The sequence below is a fragment of the Cannabis sativa genome, chromosome 4, assembly GCF_029168945.1.
Source record: "Cannabis sativa cultivar Pink pepper isolate KNU-18-1 chromosome 4, ASM2916894v1, whole genome shotgun sequence".
Lineage (NCBI taxonomy): Eukaryota > Viridiplantae > Streptophyta > Magnoliopsida > Rosales > Cannabaceae > Cannabis > Cannabis sativa.
This window is the reverse complement of record NC_083604.1, coordinates 58002077-58017227: the sequence shown is the minus strand read 5'-3', so window position 1 is coordinate 58017227 and position 15151 is coordinate 58002077. Positions and strand designations below refer to the sequence as shown.

Genomic DNA, 15151 nt, shown 5'->3' with positions numbered 1-15151 from the left:
TTCCATGTTTATGCTAGCGCTCCCACTCAATTGCACTACCGTGTTCCCAAAATGTACGTATCACCCTGACCTAAAAGTAGGCTTAACTCACAAATCAAAGAACACGAATAGCCTTTCAAGATTGAGCCTAATCATAACAGGATTAAGATCATTTGATCTAAGATCAACTAGGCGATATTGACTTGAATAGATATTACGGTAAGTTTAATAAATCTAAGTCAAAGTTCAATATCGGTCCCTTCCGATGCATACTCCATGCATCCAACCTGAGCTTTACTTTAACCAATGCTCTGGAAAGAACATAACATTTCTCCAAATGCAAGTAAACTCTTGTTGTAGATTATCATATCAGTAAAACCCTATGTCTGATAAATCTAGGAAACTTTATTCACATAGTCATGTTTACTTTCCAATGTGTTGACGGCACAATAAACAGGATCAAGTATGTGAAAAGGGTTTCAGATGAATTCATACATTATGTACATATAATCATGAAATAAATCATGTGAACCATGCAACATTAAATGTTATTTCTGATCTATATTAATAAGTAAATCTGATTATATTGAAATGAGTTTTATTTAGGGCATAAAACCCAACAAACTCCCACTTGCACTAATATAAAACAAAAAGTGTGTTTTAAATAATCTTAACACCTTGATATACAAATCAAGTGTAGTAGTAGTATACTCCTCGTAATAGGATCTGACAGGTTGAATCAAACACAACCTTTTCTCTACCATTACTCTTCCTTAATTAAAAGGTCCTTGATATTGTGAAATTCCTCTCTATATGTCTACTCTCTTGGGATACTGGATTCTATACTTTTGGCAACTACATTTTGGTTATTCAGGAAGTAACACTAGTAGTTAAGACAAGTTAGAACGGTGCCACAAATGTATAGAACTTTCCTTAGACTGAATAAGTACCTTTCCTGCAACTTTAACATTCAGTCTCTCTCTGGTAGACCTAGAGACTTCAGATAGGTTTTTACACTTCTCCAAAATCACTATTCCACCCCCAGAGTAATCACCATCTTATCAGAAATATTTTCTAGCACAAAGGCAAATTTCGAAATTTGATATGGTGTAGTCTAAGAGTTTTAAACACACCCTTATAGACTAACACATAGTTCCTCTTCTTTATCTTACGATTTACTTGATTGTCTTGCAATGTTCTTCTCCTGGATTAATCTGATACCTACTCATTACTCCCACTCAACAGCAGGTGTCTGGTCTAAGGCATACAAAAGCATATCTAAGACCTCTCTGTTGATTTAAGGAATTCTTTCATGGCTTTATCTTTTCTGGAATAGTTGAGACTTTTCCTTAGATAAATAAAATCTATGTCTAAGAAGTTGTGAAGCTTCTATAGATTGCCATTAGAAAGAAAATGCTTCAGCATCTTACTAAAGTAAGTTGCTTGCATTAGAGTAAGTAGTTACCAGGTATACTACAAGTCATAGGTTTAGATAAACTCAAACCTATAATATTAGGAACATGAAGTTTTGTTAAGTCCATAGAATAGACTTATTAACTAAAATTTCCTTTTATGTCATTGTAATAGAAAACGTTAGGTTATTCCATGTGAATGGATTAAACCATAGTTCTATTGGCTTTTCTTCTTAGTTTCTTATCTTGACAATCCATTACTTGTTTAAACTCACAATGGATATTAATCACTAGTGTCTCCCAAGTCATAAGAAGGTGAGTTCCTAGAAACTCTCCCACTACGACAAGGTACCGTGAATTATGTCTTAATAAACCTAAATGGTATTGATCTCTTCGGTTGTGACAAGACAACAGAGGCAGTGGGATCATCATATGTTATATAAGATGATATAACACTTTTGGAATCAAGAAAAATATCTCTTTTATTTGCTACTTGTTTTCAGACTTAGTCATTATCTTAGAAAAGTAGTATTTGTTTGAACAAACACTTTCTTATCTATTGACAATGGGATGGTCCACCCCTAATCACTTAGAACAGCTAACAAACCATGGTTAACAGTTCTAGCTTTTCTTAAGATTTTGATTAGGTCATCCATGAATCTAAAAGAATGATTTACATTAAGTATACAACCATTACATCATTCTGAAATTGTATTACCATAGAAGGAATTAGGCAACGACTAGTAACTAATCATCAACATGCAACTCGAAATTTCTGGGGAGGTAAGTTTGGATATAATTCAAAAATCAAATTAATGATCTTTGAACTGCATATCTACTAACTATTTCTCCACCCCTATCAGTTCGCAAGATCTTTAACCACTTACCTTAATAGTTTTAACCATTGCTAGAAATTAATGAAATTTTTCAAACATTTCAAATTTCTTGCAAAAAGGTATATCTAGAGTTATCGTTTTAAGAATACAATGAAAAACTCATATCCACCCCTAAATGTACATCCATCTGCGAATGAGATGAACTACTTTCAGTGGATGTAGGCATATTAACTATTTACAGAGATTGATCTTGTCAAATCCACTATGAACAAGATACAAATGCCATAGATTAATAAAAATATCTTATAAAAATGGTATTTGTTTAAACAAACACTTTCTTATCTAATGACTATGGGATGGTCCACCCCTAATCACTTAGAATAGCTAACAAACATGCAAACCATGGTTAACAGTTCTAGCTTTTCTTAAGATTTCGATTAGGTCATCCATGAATCTAGTAATGGTTTACACTAAGTACCCAACCATTGCATCATTCTGAGATTGTATTACCATAGAAGGACTTAGGCAACGACTAGTAACTAATCATCAATTTGCAACTCGAATTTCTGGGGAGGTAAGTTTGGATATGATTCAAAATCAACTTAATGATCTTTTAACTGCATATCTACTAACTATTTCTCCACCCCTATCAGTTGGCAAGATCTTTAACCACTTACCTTTATGGTTTTCCACCATTGCTAGAAATTCATGAAATTTTTCAAACATTTCAAATTTCTTTGCATAAGGTATAATCCAGAGTGATCGTTTTAAGAATACAATAAAAAACTCATATCCACCCCTGAATGTACATCCATCTGCGAATCAGATGAACTTACTTTCAGTGGATATAGGCATATTAACTATTTGCAGAGAATGATCTTGTCAAAACCATTATGAACAAGATACAAATGCCATAGATTTATAAAATATGGTTGTGTCTTTTGATGACTCAGTTTTAGTTACATCAAAGAGTTCTTAGAATAGTGCAAGTGGATCCTGGTCACAGAATACTAAACTCATATTTCATACAGTTTGAATCCATTGATAGAAAATGGTTATTAAACACTTGTGAAAGTGAAACTGTATTGTATTAAAAAAAATTATTTGGAATCTAAAATTTAAAGTCAAAGACTTAAATTTATACCAAATATACATGAGTAATTCTTTCTTGGACCACCACTACTAATTTAACTCTAAGTCTGATTTGCCCATACAAGTAGGAGATTTTTAAGATTGAGGATTTATATCATTTTGGGATAGAATTTCGAGAATATAATCATATGCGTCATTTAATTTCTTAAGAGAAAATATAGAATGACATGAAATGATTTATAGACCATTCATCCAATGATATGTTATTGAGCTAATTCGAAATGAATAAGCTAAGAGGAATTATGATAATTTCGTTTTTTAAAAATAAGAATCCAACGATGCTTCGATTAGCGAGAGGCAAAGTAATCTTATTTATACAATCTTCTTGTTTCATATTGTAAATACTAGTCTAAGGTGTCATCAATTGATGAACAACTAGATGTTGCATTTACAATATTTATCTTTCGAGATCTAACACTATTATGTTTGTCTAATGTTGACAATCCATTAGGGATTAATCCCATTAGAACAACAAACCAAGTTAGACCAACAATGAAGATTCGAAATTAAACTACAATTTAATAATAGAAAATAACATGGTTCAATATAAATTCATACACAATCCAGAAATTATTAAACACATAGCAAGTAGGAATGACAAGTGAAAATACTAAAACATACAATCCTAAATAATTTCCAAGGTTTTCAACAAACTGATATCAGTGTCCCGTTTAGGCGAGAGTCAAAGCTACCATCCATTGAATAGAGTTGTCAGCTCATCTAAAATAATAAATATTCTAGCAACCTTTTATTCGATCAAGATTGGAATCCAGCGTTGTCCCGTTTAGGCGAGAGTCAAGGCTATTCTATCTTATGAGCTTCCACCATTGTTTCATATTTTGTAAGTCAAATACAGTCGCCACCATTAGGGTGATCAATACTATATAAAACACTTACAAATATACTTATCTTTCGAGATTAAACGGTGCTAACTTGCTAATGAACGTTCCTCCATTACGGAGGATTACTCACTAAAACAAAAGCTATGTAAAACCAACAATGGAGATCGAATGTCCTAATAATAAAGCTCATTATTTAAAGTGTATTTTCTTCTAATATTTATTTTAATCAATTTATTTTAAATATATATTTATTTAATTAAAATTTCCAGTTTAGAATGAAAAATTCTAAATATAAATTTTAATTTAACATTTATAAATGATACTTAGATGGATATGAAAATAACATGAATTGTTTCCATCTTAGTAATAATTTCCAATAAATATTTAGAAAATTATTCAATTTAAGTTGTTTCAAAATTAATTTAAATTAATTTACAACTCAAATTTAATTTTCTATAAATATATATTGCATTTCAAAAAATTGAAGTATTTAAAATTACAATTTTCGAAATTGCTTGTTAAAATAAAATAAAATAAATCTTGGAAAAAATTATTCTAATTTAATGTTGGCCCAAAATTAATTAATAAAATTAATTTACAACAAAAAATATAATTTTCCTATTTAATTAAATATTTAAGAAAAATTTCAAATATTTAAGTATCATGATGAAAATCAACTTAAATATTAATTTTCTATTTAATTAAATACACTAGAAAAATACTTCAAGCAAAACAGATAATATCTATCTAGACTTTCATTGACTAATTAATTCGTTTTCTAATTAAATATATTTTACTTCATTTATTTTAATTAATCATTAAATGAAAAAAATTATTGATTTAAGTTGGTCCAAAATTAAAATAAATAATTTTTAACTTTAATCTATTTTTCAAATAAAATTCGAACTTTCTGCATTTAAGAAATGCAATTTCAAAATTGTGGAAAAAAGATTAATAAAATAAAATAAAATATATTTTGAAAATTATTCAAATTTAAGTGATTCTGAAATAAGATTTCAAACTTAAAATAATTTTTAATTTTAATTTAATAACATGAAAATAATAATATTTAAGTATCATGATGAAAATCAACTTAAATATTTAAATTTTCAATTTAATTAAATGTATTAAATTCAAGAAATAAATAATTAAGTATAGAGGAGACTTAATTATTAATTCTAGTTTAATACTAGAAAAAATATACTTAACTTAGATTGTACCAAAATTAATTATTAAAAAATTAATTTCACAATCTATGATATTTTCCTAATTAAATATTAGAAAAAATAACTAGTTGTAGAAATAACTATCTTGAATATATTTCATTTACTAAGTGTTTTTCTAAAATTAACTTTAAAATATTAAATGAAAAGTAAATTTCATATATTTTAAAAGTTAATTATGTTGCTAATTTAATTTTAATTAGGTTAGACTAATATAATTAACCTAATACAATTATTTAAATAAGGCAAATGGGCCTTCACAATTGTGGTAGTTCATGTGAGGGGGAGCTGGGTTCAGTATGTCGTACCCACTTCTATTGGCCCTCAACTCTCACACAAGGCCCAAAAGAGAGGAATTTAACCTTTAAATAAACAATTGTTATTCATTGAATAAGCCCAAATCTAATTGGGCCTAAATAAATTTACTTATGTCAAAATTTATTTTAGCAACCTAGTCCATTTACTTAGTAAAACTTAAATGGGCTTCCTATATGCATCTAAGCCCAATAGCAAACATATAGGCTCACACAAGTCAAATGATTTGGATGGGCACTATCATGTTACTAGGTTTACACAGATGAAAGAAATTGCAAAAATTTACCTGTTACAAATTATTTATAAGATCTATTGACAATTGGACTATGATTAAAATCAGATCATTGGATATGTCAACAAGTTAATTATAGCAATTTTAATCAAATAAATAATAGGTTTGTAAAAAAAATTTGTATATTAATATATAAACAAACAATACAAGCAAATAACTGATCTGGAATATCTGAAAAGTAAGCTAAAATATCTCAATTTTAAAATTTAAAATAAAAATTAAATTTTAAAATAAATATCTTAACTAGAATTCAAATTTAGGTTGTTAGAGAATATTTAAAAAAATTCAAAATTCAACAAACTCCTAAATTTCCTAAATTCTAACAAAAAATAAAAAATATCTAACCAATTTTTCAAATATCAAGTTCATTCAATTAAATTTATTTAAAATTTCTAATAAGATAATATAATAAAATATCTTGAATTTTAAATTTAGATATTTTATTGTTATTCTAAGTCTTATAATTTAATAAATTTAAATATTACATAAATAAACTAATTGAAAAATAAGATATTTTATATGGTTATAATATTTAAAAAAAAAATAAAATAATAAGTTTGAAAAAATTTAAGGTTTGAAACCCTAAAATATCTATTCAAACTAAACTAACCAATTTTTCAAATCTTCATGTTATTTTTGCCAAAATATAATTTTAATAAAAAAAATGTCTAATAAGATAAAATGTTAAACCTAACATATTCCTAATCTTATAATTTTAATTAATAAAATATATATCAAAAAATAACAAATTTGAAAAAAATATGATATGGTTAGCAAACTTTGAAATTTGAACAAGATTATTTTAAAAGATAATATTTTAATATCAAAGTAAGATCATTCAAATTTAATAAAAAATAATATCTGATCTTATAATTAAAATAAATAAAATAATCTAAAATTTCAAAATTAACCATAAGGTTCCTTTGTGAGAAATCAAATTTTCAAAATTCAAAGCCTACTAATATCAGAAACAATTTCATAACAATTTATTATCCCACCTTCCTAACAACTTTTCTGGTCTATAAAAGAAAACTTATACTTCCCAAGTTATCTTCTTTAACCCTAGAGTATTCTTCTCTTTTAAGTTGTACATGTCTAGTAATTCTAGTTCTCCAAGCCATTACGAGCAGTTTTGTAGATTAGTGGATCGTTATCTGGCTAGGCCTAGGAGCGATACGCTATTCGATGAAGACTGGCTACACAATTTATATGCTAACAAAGGACAAAACATCCCCCTTCGTGTTATTGTTGATGTTGAATGTCAAGTCATCCAATTGAGAGCAAAATGGAGTTAAGAATACCGTCACTTTTTGTAAAGAGAGCAAAGGGAATGTATGAAACTATTTTAACATGAAAAGGTAGCGAACTAGAGGAGGTTCGAACACATTCAAAGGGATGGTGTTCTCTTTTATCTATCGGGGTTCCCCGAAGGGTGGCATCATTGCAAACTATATGTGGTTAAAGGCAAACCAGTCATGCCTGGGTGGTTAAGCTTGTATTGCATGAATCACCCAACTATCAAGACTTTTAAATTTAACGTTTATGGGTTAGTTTTAAAGTTCTCAATCGTTATCCTGATTGTTTCATTTTTACTTATAGTTTTTACTTGTTTCAGCCGCTTTTTTTTTTTTTTTATAATATTGTTGACATTCTATCGACAATATGTCGACAAACAACAATTACGATGAGAAATTAAAATTTTTACTAATCATCGAGAAAGTATCGATAAACTATCGACAAATCATCGACAATTTGTGTGTATATTTATTTTTCAAATATTATCGACATAAGGTCGACATACTGTCGACAAACGATGCTTAAATCATATTTTAGCTAGATTGTCGATAATATATTGACAAATAATCGACATCTTGTCAATAATGGTACCTTTTATATCGATATTCTATCGATCAACAGTAAAAAAAACCCAGATTTTGAGAGAAAACAGATCTAGCATTTCAGACCAAAAAATAGCAAAATAATACCAGTTCAAACAAACACCACACACATATAACGAAAACAAACTACACACTATTCCTAATGTCTAAGGAAATAGTTAAAACACAATTTACCCATTATAATGGTGGATAATTCTTGAGGGATTCAGGTGTGGGCCGATTGTTCAATGTCCACCACAGAAAGAGAGAGAGAGAGAGAGAGAGAGAGAGAGAGAGAGAGAGAGAGAGAGAGAGAGAGAGAGAGAGAGAGAGAGAGAGAGAGAGAGAGAGAGAGAGAGAGAGAGAGAGAGAGAGAGAGAGAGAGAGAGGAAAGTGAGTGCGAGGAGGTTTGAACCGAGCTGAGAGGGAATGAGAGATGGTAACAGAGAGAGAGTGTAACCGAAGGTGTTGTGTGTGTGTATTTTTTGTTCATTTTTAACTATTTTTTTATTAAAAAAGATAAAATGAGAAGTTCATGAAATCAAATGAATTATTTAGTAAAATTTACTTAGGAGTCTAAATTTTTATATAGGATATTTTATTAAGTATTTATTGTGAAATTTTCAATTTTTAATTTGGTGAGATTTCAAAGTTGACTATGTAATATGCATGTGTTTTTTTCCCCACAAGAAGAGTGCTATTTTTTTTTTTTTTTTTCAAAAGAATAGGTGAGCAATTTGAAATATTGAAATAAGTTTTTGTTTTTTTTTGGTTATGTAAAGTGGGAAAAATTGGTTGAGATGGGCCGGGGGGGTTGGGCGGAGTTTGCAATTAGTGAGACCCCTCGTTTTCATCGACCATAGTCAATTCCCACCTCCTTCATATCCTTCTTCGCTGCAATCCGTTTTCTTTGTTCTCTTCTCTCTTCCTTCACACTCTTTCTCTCTTCTCATCTCTCCCTCCCTTGCTTCGCAAAACAATCGCTCTCCTCGGTCGCATTCCGCCAGGTAAATTCCCACTCTCACTCGAGATCTCATTTCTCTTATTTCTATACTCAACACTGATTTCCTCACTCTTGTTTAATTTCATTTAAACTCTAGCTATCATGGATGCCACAATGCCTATGTGCAAATCTGTTACTTCAACTCCTGTAAGTTCCTACCCATGTTTTCTTTTTTGATTCCGGATGTTGGGTTGTCCTTTGATTAGTTTCAATTCATATGGGTCACTTATTTTTCAAATCTTGTTTTTACTAAGTTTGTATGTAATTCGAAATGAATAACTTCACTTCTTATTACCACATTGCATCTCTCTCTGATGATTTGACATGTGAGATTACACGTTTATATTGTTTTTTTTTTCTCTTAGTCGTGTTATATAGTTAGTACTGCTAATACAATCCTTGTCTTCTTATGGGAAATTGATTAGCACTACGATTACTCTCACCATTGTTTCTATTGGCCTAAATTTTGTGTGCTCATTTTGTTTGCAATATTTGGGTCTTTGAAGGGTTTGTTTATGTGGAGAACCCAAGGAATTAGGAGTTCCCAGTGCAGTTTTATGGTGGGGAATAAAGTGAACTTCCCTAGACAAATAGCTCAGGGGATGAGGGTTAGCTATAAGTCTAAGAAGTCAGGGGGAGCTCTCCATGCTACATGCCGCGCAGAAAAGATTCTTGTGGCAAACAGAGGAGAAATAGCTGTTCGAATTATTAGAACTGCTCATGAAATGGGAATTCCTTGTGTGGCTGTTTACTCAACCATAGACAAGGAGGCACTTCATGTACAATTGGCTGATGAATCAGTTTGCATTGGTGAAGCACCAAGCAATCAGTCGTAAGCAATCGTGCTTTTTCTTTTTGACTATTTTTCTTAGGTTGATTTTTTTAAGTGCTGACTATCAAATCATTTTCCTTTTCAGATATTTAGTTATTCCAAATGTTCTATCAGCTGCGATTAGTCGTGGATGTACAATGTTGCATCCTGGTTATGGTTTCCTTGCCGAGAATGCATTGTTTGTTGAGATGTGTAGAGAACATGGAATCAACTTCATTGGACCAAATGTGAGTTAGGCCAATTAATTTTTTGCAGTTCTATTAAGTTGATGCTGTATTAACTATTACCCGTTTCTTTCTATTGTGAACTAAAGTGAGCTATCTAATGTGGAATTTGCCCTAAATACCCAATCTAATGTAGCTTTTCTTTTTCCATATGAGAAAAGAAGGAAAGGAGAAAGAAAAAGAAAGAACATGTGTAGATTTTAGTGCTAACTTTTGAGTAAATTCAATGACCCAGACATATTTTAATACTTCTATGATTTTTCTATGGCCATATCACGGATTCAGTTTTTTCTAAAATATTTTGATTGTGTTATTGACAATAATATAAAATTTGTTTAGAGGATTTATTATAAATAGAAAAGTTTAATGGTTTTAGTTTTTCTAAAATATTTTGGTTGTGTTGTTGATAATGTTTTGAATATATTTGTTTTTTTTTGGAGGATTTATTAACTTTTGAAGCTATACTTTCTGGAAAGAAAAAAGAAGAAAACCTTTTTTTACCAGAATCCCATGATTACACAGTTTTTATGTTGATAATTATTTATGACATATATTATTGTTTCAAATTCCTATCTGGTTTGTAAATATTATGTTTTACCTTTTCAGCCTGATAGTATCCGTGTTATGGGTGACAAAGCAACAGCAAGAGAGACAATGAAGAAAGCAGGTGTTCCAACTGTACCAGGTAGTGATGGATTGCTTCAGGTATCCTAGTTGACTCTAGCTCTCAAATTTTAAATTTCCTTTTATCCACCTAGCTATTATGAAGTTTGTAATAGTCATTTGGTTATATTGTGCATTGTATTGCCATAACAGAACACGGAGGAAGCAATTAGGCTAGCCCATGAGATTGGTTTTCCTGTGATGATCAAGGTATAAATCCTCTACACCATCTTTTGAAATCCTAAAGATAACCTTCCATCATGCTGAAGCATTAAACTGGAATTTATTTGTAAGCTGCCTTATACCCCATGTGAACTGACAATAATTTTATGTCTCCAAGGCAACAGCAGGTGGTGGAGGCCGTGGCATGCGTCTTGCTAAAGAACCTGAAGAGTTTGTTAAGTTGTTACAGGTATATTCTTGAAGTGGTCTTTGCCTTTTCTTTAGTGCTTTAGTACCATTCGCACATGTATCTCAAGATTCTATAACTAACAATAGCACAGATCTTGTAGACATCTCTAGTTATCATGTGCATTTTCTAGAGTTAACTGTCAAGAGATTGAATGGTAGGGGCCTGACATGTGGATTTAAGCTTTAATAAGATATGACACTGGTAATGATAGCCCATTCTCTATCACCTAATTAATTGTGTATGTGTAGGGATGTAAATAACCAAAAGGTCACTCTTGTTGAAGATTTGTGCTCAATTGAGTTTTTTTTTTTTTTTTTAATTGTTCTCAGCAAGCTAAGAGTGAGGCTGCAGCTGCTTTTGGAAATGATGGAGTTTATTTGGAAAAGTACATTCAAAATCCAAGGCATATTGAATTTCAGGTAATACTCAATGAAATCCTAGTGATTGATAACACAAACACAAGTAAATATGCATTGCATTTGTTCGTATTTTGAAATCTAAAAGTCTGGTTCTTTAAGATAAGTTCCTTTTAAGTATTACAGAAAGAGAGTGCTTAAAATGACCATTCTTGAGGACTGCAATAGGAAAAAACATTCTGGTTAAATGTTACTTTTAGGAAGAAAATTTTCAAGCATTTCATAAATTTGATCTCAATTCAGACGTTGGTTAAGTTGGATTGATGCATGGAACTGTAAAGTATCAAGATATTAGTTCTTTTTAGATGATTCACAATGTCTTGGGAAACAGGGATTGGAATGGTTCATGCAATAATGCTGAGTTGTTTTGTTAAGTATAATAACTTTAATGTTTAATTACTCTTGTTGTTTCTTATATGGTATTTACATTTTAAGCTGTTGAGTGTCATTTAGGTACATTTCTACATAGCTATTCATTGCATCTGATTTTAGATTTGCTAAGTTATTGCCTATTTTTTCAATTGGTATTCAGGTTCTTGCAGATAAATATGGTAACGTTGTTCACTTTGGAGAACGTGATTGCAGTATCCAGGTACTATTAACAAATCTCATGGCTTGTTACTTCTTTTTATGAGAAGATTCAATTATTAGTTATGAAGATAAAACTTGCTCAATTCTAGCTTTTAGTTAACCTTGATAAGTTTTAAGTTGCTATACTAGATTTCTACTTTCAGTCATGCAACCTGTTAGCTCAAAAAGGAAAATCCATGGCTTAGTGAAGGTGTAAGGCTAGGTTGACGCTGTTTTGTTATTGTATTCATTGTTAGGCTGTCTTAATGGCATTTCAATTTTAATTATCTGTACTGCTTTGTAATGTGAAGTAACCCTCTCCAAATTAGAGTAAATTTTGTAGACATTTGATTATACTTTCTCGTAGTGCAACTTGTTTGTAAAATTCTTAACGTGAGTGACAAATTTGTTGTGCATGTTTGTTTGTATAGAGGCGGAATCAAAAACTTTTGGAAGAAGCACCCTCTCCTGCATTGACCCCAGAGTTGAGGAAGGCCATGGGTGATGCAGCAGTTGCTGCTGCAGCATCTATTGGCTATATCGGCGTGGGAACCGTGGAGTTTCTTTTGGATGAAAGAGGTTCCTTCTATTTCATGGAAATGAACACTCGGATTCAGGTTAGAATAATTTTTTGAGGAAGTGGGTATCAATCTAAGAAATGCATAAGAAGTTAAATACTTTACTGTGAATATAAATATATTTTCATTTCTTTCTTTCTCGGGTGCTGGTTGATGGATGATTTTAAATGTAGGTTGAGCATCCAGTAACAGAAATGATCTCCTCTGTTGACTTAATTGAGGAACAAATTCGTGTAGCTATGGGTGAAAAACTCCGATACACACAGGTAGTTGATGAGTGATTTTTAAGATAAGCTTCTGTTAAAAAAAATAAATCATTCAAATGGCTGATCTGATGCGGGTTTATTTTATTAACAGGATGAAATTGTGCTCAGAGGACATTCGATTGAGTGCCGTATCAATGCTGAAGATGCTTTCAAAGGATTCCGACCTGGACCAGGTGTGTTTTAATGGTGTGCCTGAGGACCAGCAATCCTTGGTTTCTTGCAATTGAAAATTAATTGCTCTCACCAATTTGTTTTTGCAAGGATCACATGTTTTAAAGATTACCTCACACTTTTTTCTTCTTTCAGTTCTCATATTTTTTTCAAGTTACTGATACATTCATTAAATAATGTTATCATACATTTGTTTTCTTGTTCAGGAAGAATAACAGCATACCTGCCATCTGGAGGGCCATTTGTTCGTATGGATAGCCATGTTTACCCTGATTATGTGGTTCCTCCGAGCTATGACTCCCTTCTTGGAAAGGCATGTCAAATCTTACCAGGAAATGTTTTTTCAGTTGGAATCATTGTAGATTTGAAAATAACTGCTTATGCCTATGCATTGTATTCTTTGTCAAATATTTTTTCAGTATTTTCACGAAGATCTAAAATTTGCTATGGGATTTATCCAATTAGGGCCAATTACTTTTGTATTGCTTTACCAGACAAGGCACGTTGATTCATAGTGATTCTAATTACTGTCTGGTGTAAATGCAGCTCATAGTATGGGCACCAACAAGAGAAAAGGCAATCGAACGCATGAAGAGGGCTCTTAATGACACCATTATTACAGGTAATAATTGAGTTTCCTTATTTCATTATAACAATTCTGACTTTCTGATAGTTATCTTGGTGGGATTTTGCTATATTAAGTGTGTTGAGTTACTTATTTAAACATATTTGAAATTCACAGGGGTTCCAACAACCATAGAATACCACAAACTTATTCTCGACATAGAGGTATACGAAAGCTCTTGTCATTTTTTCTCTTATTATCAATGCTTTAACTTTAATGAAACATTGTCCAACTGCTACACCTCTAATTTTGTCTCATGCGGAGTTTTATGTTTCTTTCTTTCATTGCAGGATTTCAAAAATGGCAAGGTTGATACAGCTTTTATACCAAAACACGAACAAGAGCTAGCAGAGGTAAGTGATAATATACAATGCAAAATTACATTTTACCTCTTAAATGTAAAATTTGTGTACTCTGCATAGGATTGAAAAATTTAGATCAGTGTGTGTTGGGGACTTTTAATGAAATGTATATATGCAGAGTAGGGCAATGTTCCAAAGTTGTCATACTACAGGGATTAAGTGAAAGCTTTCATTTTATTTGTTTATGAAATTGTTTCGTTGGAAAGTACTAATTTACAAGTGTTTGGTGTGGTGACAGCCCCAGAAAATGGTGCGTGCATCTCCAGTGTAAGAAGTTAACGATTGGGATGCATAGATAGCTCTGAGATTGTACTGCATAACTCAGGTCCACTATTAGGCCATCCCTGATCGTGGAAACCAGCAACCGGCACAAAATTTAGTTAGCTCCATTAAATGTTTCCTTGTAATTTATTTGTCATCATTTGAAGAAGAATAAAAGCACTTCTGTTAAAACTCAAGTAGTTCAAGTTTTTAACAATTTTGATAATGGTATGGTTGTGGAATTCTCCTCTCTCCAAATGGATTTGTTTTAATTATAACTGTTTCTAGTCAAGGTATGATGTGGAAGTTTATCTGAACCTAATAAATGTGTGACGCGATATATTTATTACCATAAAAAACATCAATCAGATTTTTTTTTTCTTTAAATTTAGGAACAAACCAAATCAGATTTGGTAAAACCTCTCTACGATTTCATGTCTCTTCAATTGTGCGACCTCATCTTTCTCTCTCCATTATAGATGTAAATTGTGTGTTGTGCTGGTTCGACTTATATTTTGAAAAACTTGCAATAATATGGCCGTGTTATAAAATAATATAAAATAGATGAGAAAAAAGAAAAAGAAGATGAAGAGAAAAAGAGAAAGTAAATGAGAATTTTCCAGTTGTTTTTTCTAATGGGGTGAACTTCTATTTATACAAATACGAGAGTCAAATATTAAGAAACTAAGAAAAAGAAAAACTAAAAAAAAAGGAATGTTGATTACAATTAATGGTAATAAATAAAAGATTTGGACATTCACATAATTATTAATATTTATAACACTCCCCCTTGGATGTCCACACTAACTGTCTCATTAAAATTTTGCTAAAAAACTTGAT

At 30.9% G+C, this 15151-nt stretch overlaps 1 protein-coding gene across 1 annotated transcript; it reads left to right on the top strand.

The window, feature by feature from the left end:
- The first annotated feature begins 8633 nt into the window (after positions 1 to 8633).
- Positions 8634 to 14589, top strand: LOC115712810 (biotin carboxylase 2, chloroplastic). The gene is made up of 17 exons (XM_030641188.2): positions 8634 to 8935; positions 9029 to 9078; positions 9438 to 9763; positions 9849 to 9990; positions 10594 to 10692; positions 10804 to 10860; positions 10991 to 11062; positions 11392 to 11481; positions 12011 to 12070; positions 12480 to 12665; positions 12800 to 12892; positions 12984 to 13065; positions 13270 to 13376; positions 13610 to 13685; positions 13806 to 13852; positions 13979 to 14041; positions 14289 to 14589. Exons 2-17 carry the CDS (start codon positions 9034 to 9036, stop codon positions 14319 to 14321), a joined length of 1578 nt encoding a protein of 525 aa, XP_030497048.1. The 5' UTR covers positions 8634 to 8935; positions 9029 to 9033; the 3' UTR covers positions 14322 to 14589.
- The last annotated feature ends 562 nt before the right edge of the window (positions 14590 to 15151 follow it).